This window comes from Colossoma macropomum, unplaced genomic scaffold (assembly GCF_904425465.1).
Source record: "Colossoma macropomum unplaced genomic scaffold, Colossoma_macropomum, whole genome shotgun sequence".
NCBI lineage: Eukaryota > Metazoa > Chordata > Actinopteri > Characiformes > Serrasalmidae > Colossoma > Colossoma macropomum.
In genome coordinates this window covers 1,352,958-1,363,478 of record NW_023494786.1, presented here as the reverse complement: position 1 = coordinate 1,363,478, position 10,521 = coordinate 1,352,958, and the positions used below count along the sequence as shown (strand labels likewise).

Below are 10,521 nucleotides of genomic sequence, written 5' to 3'. Positions count from 1 at the left end.
CACTGTAATAAAAATCCTGTAAAATTACAGTAAAATACTAGGATCAGGGCTTCTAGCTGCTTACTATATTTTTTACAGTAATACTGTATTTGGAATTACAGTTTTTTACTGTTGTATTAAAAAGTATTTAAATACCATACATTTCAACAAATACAATAAAATACTGGCAGCAGGGTTTCCAGCTATTTACCAATGTTTTTACTGAGTCTTTACTGTATTGTGAATTACAGATTTTTTCTGTTAAATTTAAAAGCATTAAAATACCATGAGTTTCAATAAATACAGTAAAACACTGGCAGGGTTTACCATAATTTTTACAGTGTCTATCTTGAATTCTGCATTACAGTTTCTTACTGTTGTAATATATTAGATTAAAAATACATGTCCTTCTCCATGACAACTGCCCACTGGAAGTATAAAATCTATAAAATAACTGACATAAAAATCAGAATTAAAAAATTTGGCAAAATTAAATGCAGCCTTCTTGAGTAAAACTCACATCATTCCTATTGGTTCACAGTAACATATATTTGCATAATGGGCGTGTCCCCAGCCTACCTTCCCTTGTGTCAACTAGATTTATGAACTTTTGTGACTCATGCTGATCAAATATTAGTGTTGAGAGAGCTGAGTTTGTACGATGGCATTTTAGTGCAGCTGATAATAAAAATAAAAATAGTAGACTTTGAGAATAAAATTGTACTATTTTGAGAAAAAAGTCATACTATTTCGAGGACAAAGGGGGCTAGCTGTAGGGGGGCTGCTATAACGCGTTGGGGTCTCGGTTGCTGTACTGGCGCCGGAGCTCCACTCACTCCTGTCTCTCTGTGGATCATTCTGATCATCATTCTCACTGTCTGTGAAACTTCATGCCCTCTTTGAACGGTGTGGAGATGCAGCCCCGATAGCCGTGTAGGCGACCCTGCCTGAGATTCTCCTTCAACAAATCAGACAAACAGTTTCCTCCGAGTCCGTCTGGCTCTTTATTCTAGATAAACACAGTTTCCTGCTCAGCCGTTTTAGTCGGTTCTTATACTAATAACAGGCTGGTGCTGATGTGCAGGAGAGACAGGGAGACTGAGTGTTTCTTTATGGGTGAATCAATATGAAAGTAGAACTCCACCAACTCAACGCCCCTCATTTAACACGAGGAGGCGCTGCCTTCACTTTGCAAAGCGTTTAGCCACAATATTGTGACCTTTCCTGGTATTACTGTCACTTTAATGTTGTAATCCCACGACTTTATTCTCGAAATATTACGACTTTATTCTCGAAGTCTACTATTTTTATTTTTACTGACAGTGGCCCTACAATGCCGTTGTTAGTGAGTTCCTCTCTGCTGACTGTGGTTCTGCTGAGGCTAAATGCTACAGAGACTACATCTGTACTCCGGACAGTACTGTCAGTGTTTGGTGAGGTGGTCTGTAGTGACATTAAGGTGGACAAGACATTGTTACAAATGTCTATGATCATATCTTTGTAATGCAATACAATATGAATTTATCACAATGACAGTGTAATTTCATTTACAGTTACTTATTTAGAGCTGGAACAGTTCTTGAGTCTAAAACATTGGAGGCACTCAGTTTCCTCAAATCAGTTGAGACGTCACTCATCAGGTTTTATAGTGTGGTTTTGGGGGGGGGGTTTAAAGGGTAACTTCCTCATCTGTGAAAACTTTGTTAACTGACCACATTCTGGAGCAACACGAGGCCTTTTAGACACCATCGCTTTCAGGGCCGTCCTGCTGATATCAACACAACAACAGCAGAAACGTTCTGCATGTGGATCCTTTTGAAATCATGTGTTGCTTCATGAAGTGCAACATACGAAAACAAGGGCCTCGTATGGTTGCGCAGGTGAAGGCTTGTACAACTGAAGGAGGGAGAAAAGTTCCTCTTTAAAGCTGGATCAGTTTCTGTCTTCAGTCCACAGATGAGTATTAAGCGCTATTAAAGTAAAGGTGATGTACACAGCGGTAAACAAGCTCCTGTGCAGCTGTTTAGGAATGTGATGCAGGTATGAAATTCAGAATAAGCAAATATTTACAATAAACAATAAAGTTCATGAGCTGAAACCTGAAATATCATATTTGTCTTTTCAATTCAATACAGATCAAACAGACTTTACTGAACACTGTTTTCTGTTTTTATTCACATTTCACACTGAAAAACTGAGTTTCATCATTTTTACTTTTTTACATTATTTGAAAACGACAGTTGCATTCGTCCAATCAGCAAACAGTGATCAATACATTTTGTAAAGTAGGCGGAGCCATAAGACGTATAAATGTCCATCAGTTTCTCCTCTGCAGTACTTTCTTCTGAGAAAGTTCAGCTCTTCATCATCTACAGAAGCTCCTCAGACTCCTCCTGCACTGACAGCCATGGTGAGATACAGCCTCCCATTTATCAGCTTTTCACCTTCACAAGATCTTTAACTGATGTGTTTAGTACTGATTAAGCATTTATTACAGATTTATTACAGATGTAGCAGTTCTTACTGATTTAGGATTTATTACAGATTAATTACAGATTCATTACAGATTTATGTTTATTACCGATGTTGTGATTATTACTCATTTGGCTTTATATTATAGATTTAGAATTTATTAAGGATTTAATTTTTAATACTGATTTAATGTTTATTACTGACTTTGCATTTATTGTTCATTTGGGATTTGTTGCTGATTCATTATTGACTTATGATTTAATATTGGTTCATTATTTCCTTATGATTTATTATCAGTTTATTATTTATTAATGATTGATAATGTATTATTAATGTAGCATTTATTACTAATTTAGATATTATTTCCAATTAAGCATTAACTACTGATTTATTATTGATGTAGCACTCTCTATCAGGAGTAAATGCTAAGTCAGCATTTACACATTTTACACATTTAGCATTTAGCATTGATTGAGCTCTTATTAATAACAGAATGATTATTACTGCTTTGTTTCAGATTTACCATTTGTAACTGGTTTACTGTTCAATACAGTCAATGATTTCTGTTCAGATTTAGTGTTTATTACTTATTTATTACTAATTTAAAATTAATGATAGATTAACCGCTTATTACAGGTTTAGTGTTTATTACTGATATTGTTGTGATTTAGTGCTCATTACCAATTCAGCACTTAGGATGGATATAGTGTTCCGATTAGCGTTTATTAATGATTTGAGATGTATTACTGATTTATTATGGTTTATTGTGCATTACAGGGTTAGAAATGATCATGTATTTCTGATTTAGCATCTATCATTAATATATTTACTTATAACCAGTACTTTGTCATGAATTTATTAAGTATATTTAAAGAGGTGTGTGTGGTGTGTGTGTGTGTGTGGGGGTGTGCGTGTGTGTGTTTGTGTATATGCTGTGTGTGTGTGTGTGTGTGGTGTGTGTGTGTGTGTGTGTGTGTATGTGGTGTGTGTGTGGTGTGGTGTTTGTGTGTGTGTGTGTGTATGTGTGTGGTTTGTATGTGGTGTGTTGTGTGTGTGTGTGTATGTGGTGTGTGTGTGTGTGTATGTGTGTGTGGTGTGTATGTGTGTGTGTGTGCGTGTGTGTGCGTGTGTGTGCGTGTGTGTGTGTACAGGTTCTCAGTGGAACTCTAAGTGTGTTCCTGCTCTGTCTTCTCTCTCTCTCTCTGAGAGGAACTGAAGCTATAGATGTGGACCAGAACACTCTGTCTAAGATCATCAGCTACATTCAGACCAAGTGAGCCAAAACTTCAGTATCTGCTACCTGTGGATCAAAGGTTTGGGATCAAAGCTCTTAGCTATGTAAACCTGGTTCCAGGTAACTGTAGGAGGGGTGAAGTCACAGGGAGGCGTAGGTGAGTCTGGTCCCACCCAGACTGATCACAGACCTACCCAATCAAATAAGGGCAGAATGTTTATAGAGCTGCACTGTTTAAGAGAGGAATCTGATTGGTTTTCTCTGTTGTGGGGTGCTGTCTCTGTATAGTGTCAATACAATCCTCCCTCCAATCACTGCTTAGCAATTACATTGAAGTGAATGTCATATTAAAGAGCCCGTATCATACATTGTTCTAGTATTTTAATTTTCATGTTTCTTCTAAATTCAACAAATACAAATCATGTATTAAAATGTGTAAATATTTAAATCTGTTTAAATATGTAGAGGATGTGTGTGTTATCTTATTTTCACATAGAAAGCATAGGCTCACATACTTTCGCCCACAAAGATGTTTAATGTTGCATCTCTGTTTATTGACTGTGTTTTATTGATTCATAATTTGTGTAGAAATTCTGAGAACTGTAAAGGTTTCACACATGTTCTAGCACCACTGTTCATATTTTAAGTCATATGCAGTATGATGAAGCTTTACATTAATAATAAAGCACATCATTCTACTGAGATATAGAGTTTTTGGGACAGATGAGAGTCACAGTCACAGTTTTTGTTTTGATGTTGTAGTAATTGTGTCCCTTTTACGTTTCACTGATTTATTTAATCGTTTCTCTGTTTCTAGTTATGGATCTGGTACAGATCAGTTTGCTGTGGCCATCAGCGTTCCACCTGAAATGTGTTATGCTGGTGTGACAGATGATCAGATTAAATCAGATTTACTTCCAAATGATCCTAGCGAGAACGTGAGGAATGCCATGAATGGTGACGATAGAGTCTATAGAGGTGAACGGCTGATCGGTGCCAAACCAAAACCAATCCCTGATAAGCCAGGCAGTAACTACCACGCTGAGTACCTTCTGCTGATTAAGCCATCTCCTACAGATCCACTCATTAAGGAACTGATAAGGGACGAAAAGTACAACTGTTTGATTTTCTACACCTACAACTCTCCCTGTTCGAACACCTGCTCAACACCTGGGAAGCGGTACAGCATCATCCCTGCACTCAACAGGTGGTTCAGGAACAACAGAGGCCCTAAAGCTTTTGTTTTCAGACAGGTTTGGAGAGATGATTTATCTGGTCCAAATGCTACTCAGTGGGAAAATAACATAAGGATAGTGAATTTCAGAGTGCCGCTGTACCGCTGTGATAACGCTGGCTGTACTCGCTGTGTGAATAATAATGTGGTTAATACTCAGTGCCAGAACAATCAGCAGAATGGCTAAACTGCAGTCAGTGTAATGCTGCTTCTTTTAAATGCTCCAGGATAAAATTAAAGATGAGCACAAACCCTGAGAGTGTAGTGTCCTCACATCCTCTCTGGTTTATCCTTTAGCTTTCTTTCTTAAAACATCTCTGACTGCATCGTTATGCTTCTGCTTTTATCAATAAACATTCCAGCATTTAACCAGCCTGAGTCTGATTATTGATTTTGGATTAGCTTTCTTTTAGGAGGTGGTTTGGCTCTCATTTCAGCAGGTCTACTCATGTCACTCCAAAACCTCTGAACTGACTTTAAAACTGTTCAAGTTGATCTACTCAGTACTGAAAGAACGTCATTATCTCATGGGTTAAATCAGCCAATCGAGTCAAATAAAACAGAATGATGTGCATTTTTCTAAGATTTCCACCTGGCATCATGAGACACAACCGCAAATATATTACAGGAGAACTGCATTGTTTTTTCTTTAATCTGCTCAGTTGCATGGTTTAGATGTAAACAAAGTCAATGACGGAGGTTAGCACTGAACTAACATGATGTGATGCACCATCATCGTCCAAACTACAGTGTTTCCAGATGTTCAGCCTCACTTTCACAGCAGAAACTCACAAACACTCACAAACTTCATAATATTATTCCAAGACATGACGGTTGTGACCAACATTATTATTAACTTATTATTTAGACTATTCATATTGTAATCATGTACCACCTCCAGCACCAATAATAATGGAATTAACAATTAAAATTCAATAAAACAAATGAATTAAATAAGGTAAAATATAATAGATAGATATACAAACACACTTTCTAAGCCTTTTATCCTTCTGGGTCACGGGGAGAGCTGGAGCCTATCCCAGCAGTCATGGGTAGAAGGCTTGGATACACCCCGGACCAGTCGCCAGTCCGTCACAGGACAGACAGACATAAACATAAACAGCTGTAAGGAGGGAGCAACAGAGGACTGGTGGTGGGAGCGGCGGTCTACCCCCTCTTACTCCAGGGGAGGAGAGAGTTTTGGCCAGGGATCCCAGGGGGCATTGATATTGATACCTCCCAGACTTCAACCCCTCACCCAACACCTCTTGGCTTATTGATATCTTATGACACTGCATTATATTGGGACCTGTAATTTACCAATTATCAATAAATAACACAAACATAAACACATGTCTTGGTCTCAGCAAAGCGTGCATCAGTAGAGCTGTAACAGCTGTAACTCAGGACTCAACAGAGTCAACCAAGGCTTCCACACCATGGCCAATGTTCCCTGGGTCATTGGTGTGATCGATGGCACCCTGAACCCAATTCTGAGGCCATCCAACAATGAGCTGGCACACCCTGCTCTGAATCCAGGGAGTCTATAACTGTCAGAGTGTTTTCACAGACATTGTCATGAAGTGGCCAGGGAGCACTGAGCTACTCACTTCATCATGTGATGTTTCATGTTTTTCAACACAGAGTGACCCCTGTAGGCCCACAGCTCTCCTCTCAGTGGACGTTGGCTTTTTGATGTGTTTTCTGGACGATCAGGAATCCTAAACCAGACTAATACTGCCCTCTAGTGGTGCGAGGTGTGAAGTGTGATAAGTGAACATTTACTCCAATTACACAGCAGAGGTCAGTAGAGCAGCAACTATGATCAGTTGTTCTGAGTTAAACATGTATGTTGGGTTCATGTGAACACACAGTGTTCATTCCAGTCATTTCAAACACAACAGCTTACCTAGAACCCATATAGACGTTCTACAATAAGAGGAGAGTTTTAAAAAGCCCAAACTGGATAAAATAAATACAAATAAGCCAAAAAGACAAATTTAACACAGCAGTATTTATTGGTAAATATAAAAGCATAATACAGGTAAATCCAGTAGTGGATATTTTTAAGCACAAGAAGAAAAAATATATGAAGCTTATAGAATATCATATTTTGTGGTAATCTTATTTAGCCTTATAGAGCCCATATCCTACTTTTTTATTGGATTTGACTGTTTTCTCTGTTGTTTGAGTGAAATCAGTGGAAATTCAGTTCTACATGACCATTTTATCTCTTAGGACTGAACACTTTGTGCCTTTAATCTGATATATGTAAGTAAGCCCTTCTCTGATTGGCTGCCCTTGTTCAGAAACTAATCCAGGCTGAAACACGCCTTACAGTCTCAGTGTGAGTGGGTGGGGCTAAATCACTATAGGCTGGGTTGGTGCATTTATGTAAATTTGATAAACAGTGAATTCAAAATAGTGACCAGTGAATCTGAAGCTAAGCTTCCATTTAAGGACAGCATGTGCTGAGAGTGAATGGAGACCACAGTGCAGTGACAGCTTTTGAGCCATTGTGCTAGTTACTCATGCACTTGGGGTGGATTGGCCGCTTGACTCTTACACAGCGGTAACACCCAGTGTTGTCACAGCGGTACAGCGGCACTCTATTAGACACCGATCTTATGTTCGCTTTCCACCGAGCACTGTTCACATCATTTCTCCAAACCTGTGTAAAAACGAACGCTTTAGGGCCTCTGTGGTCCTTAAACATGTCGAGTGCAGGGATGATGCTGTAAGGCTTATTGGGTGTTGAGCAGGTGTTCACACAGGGAGAGTTGAAGGTGTAGAAAACCACACAGCCGTCTGGGTCTCTGTTCAGGAGCTTCTGCATGAGTGGATCGTCAGGAGATGTTGCTGGTGGGTTAGATTTAATCAGCAGGAGGTACTCAGAGTGGTAGTTGTTACTTTGTCTAGGGATCCGTTTTGGTTTTGCACCAATCAGCTGTTGACCTTTGTAGACTCTACTTTTAGGATCATTCATGGCAGCTTTCACTTTCCTTATATCATTATCCAGGAGGAAGTTCTGATCCGGGACAACACCTTTAGAACACTTCTGTCTTGGGACGTTGATGGCCAGAGCGAACTGATGTTCACCGTCTCCATAACTAAGAACATTAAATTATTTTAAAGATCTTTTTAAAGAGCAACATAAGAGTTATAAACAAAATCAGTACATGGTGTTTTATTTTGTGGGACAAAAGTCTGATTATCTTTCCAAAATTTTTCAAAATTTCTGCATAATTGATTAATAATTCATTACCTTTTAATAAAAGTCTTTCGAAGTGGTTTGGTGTGAAAAGCTCTGTTCTAGAGAAACTTACCAAGTCAAAATTGTTCACAGTGGTGGTGATAGGAACCAGACGTTTTATGATAGTTTTGAGAACTTAAACTCCATTCATGGTGGAGGGATACATGCGGGGCACTGTGAGGCAAAATAGTCCCCAAAGAAAACTTATTATTTCAGATTTTCCACTATTTTCCATCATCAACATTCCATATAAACTCAGAATACTCGTGTAGGTTCACTGGTGATTTTGGATAGTAAATAAAATGTCTATATTTTTGTTGTAGTCATGGCGACCCCTGGTTCCTATCACCACCACTGTAAAGACATCTGAACCATTTCACTCCAAAACACTCTGGATTACTATTGAAATTTATAATTTATTTTGATGAAATTGTCACAGTTTCCGAGACCAAACAGTTCAAGAAGGTAATGAACCTCCTGACTGGCAGGAACAACTCTGTAGCTAAGCTGATTAATGTCTACAAAAATGGTCATATTTCAGTGACAGATATGAAGATGAAGCAGCGTGGCTGATACAGCAGTCCTGCGTTACAGCTCATCCAATCATAAATGACTTTACTGAATACTGATCATCAGAAACGAGACTACAGAGCGACACATCAGACTAGAAAGACAAGAAACTCACAGTTCATGATTTTAGTGGTTAAGCATTTATGATACACTTTGTAGGTCGGACCTTTGACGGTGCTGGACCTTTGCAAGTTTTACTAGTCTAAAGTATTAGTAAGTCTAAAGGTTTAATAAGATTATAACAGGTCAGCCATAATCATACGTAATCACGTTTAACACTTTACAGCCAATTCATTTTTGCATCTTACGTTTTCTCGAGAAAACTGACCACCTGATGGAGATTTTCAACCATCGTCCAGACAGCAGGAGAGAGCAGAGAGAGCAGGAAGAGTCGCACCAGCACTCCAGAACGCACCTGACCAAAACACACACCAGACATCATGCATTACTGAATATGGCTGGACAGTGTCCACATTTTCATAACATCAACTGTTATACATAGTGTTACTGGGTGGGATGGGACCAAATCAGAAAAAGGCTCTGTGTTTCAGTCTGTTGCACTTTCATTTTCCAAGGTTTCAACTTCTTATTCAGTATTTTACAAAATGAATTGAAGAGGAAAAGAAGACCTTAACTCTCTCTCTCTCTCTCCACACACACACACACACACACACATATATATATATATATACTTACCATGGCGGTCAGTGGAGAGGGATTGTAAGGAGTTTCTGAGTGAATATGATGAAGCTCTGAACTTTCTCTGAAGAAGCTGCTGCAAAGGAGAAACTGATGCACATTTATACAGATTGTGGCTCCGCCCCCTTGGTGATATGTTGGTGAAATCAGATAGACGCCAGATTCAGTTTGTGTTTGTTGTTATTCAACAGGAAAATGGTCATCACACTTCGTGAGAAGCGTTAAACCCTGATGAGGAGAGTTAAGTTTACCAAAAGGTTTTTATTTTAGAACCGTATATCCAAGCCAAGAACCTTTAAGGAACCTCAATTTTTCAGAGTGTATAACACTGAAGTTATACAGAATATCTTAAAATTTAACGTTGTCTGTAATTTGCAGGACTTTTAAGGTATCATTAAAACAGTACAACACCTGGTGTGAGCAAATGTACACCATGTAATCAATTCGCAATCAGCTGCTGGTTAAGGCTTCGTTCCGAAAACCTATATACCTTGAGTAACGTGTACTGTATGTAGGAAAAGTCCCCACTGCTGACCTCAGCAATCTCCCAATCTCCAGTAATGTATCCATGGGGTGTTTCCATGGAACACATGTGACTGGCTCCTGAATTTGTTGGTTCAACTTACTTGCTTCAAATATTCCATATTTGGTCCAAATTTGGTCAATAATTGGTGCAACACTGTTGATCCTCAGTAGAGAATAGCCAGTAGGCACGTAGACCTGATCCTTAGACTGATATTGTTGGTTGAACTTCTGCAATCTACTTCTGCATTTTCTGTTTGTGAAAGATGTGTGTGTGTGTGTATTTCTGTGTGTGTGTATTTCTGAGTGTGTGTGTAGCACACGTACAAATTCCACAAAAATCATTAAACACTGATTATACATATTCATGAGAATAAATGACAACAATAAAAGAAAATGAAAGAAAAATACATTCTAACAAATGATGGGTTATTAAAAGGTAAAACTGAACACAAATGAATTATTAAGATATGATTAAACAGATGATTAACCATATAATTAACTAATATTGCCCAGTCAGTGTCATGTTTCATTTTCATTCCACATTTCCCTCCTCAA

The 10,521-nt window shown here is 38.5% G+C and overlaps 2 protein-coding genes across 2 annotated transcripts; one reads left to right on the top strand and one right to left on the bottom strand.

Annotated features, from left to right (window-relative positions):
* Nucleotides 1-2,319: 2,319 nt before the first annotated feature.
* Nucleotides 2,320-6,048, top strand: LOC118797204. The gene is made up of 4 exons (XM_036556477.1): nt 2,320-2,389; nt 3,603-3,724; nt 4,503-5,081; nt 5,988-6,048. The coding sequence occupies exons 1-4, from the start codon at nt 2,387-2,389 to the stop codon at nt 6,046-6,048; spliced, it is 765 nt and encodes a 254-aa protein (XP_036412370.1). The 5' UTR covers nt 2,320-2,386.
* Nucleotides 6,049-6,913: 865 nt separating this feature from the next.
* LOC118797986 lies at nt 6,914-10,100 on the bottom strand. Its single transcript, XM_036557285.1, has 4 exons — nt 10,068-10,100; nt 9,439-9,531; nt 9,051-9,157; nt 6,914-8,029 (listed from the first exon to the last, which is right to left on the bottom strand). The coding sequence occupies exons 1-4, from the start codon at nt 10,083-10,085 to the stop codon at nt 7,441-7,443; spliced, it is 807 nt and encodes a 268-aa protein (XP_036413178.1). The 5' UTR covers nt 10,086-10,100; the 3' UTR covers nt 6,914-7,440.
* Nucleotides 10,101-10,521: the final 421 nt, after the last annotated feature.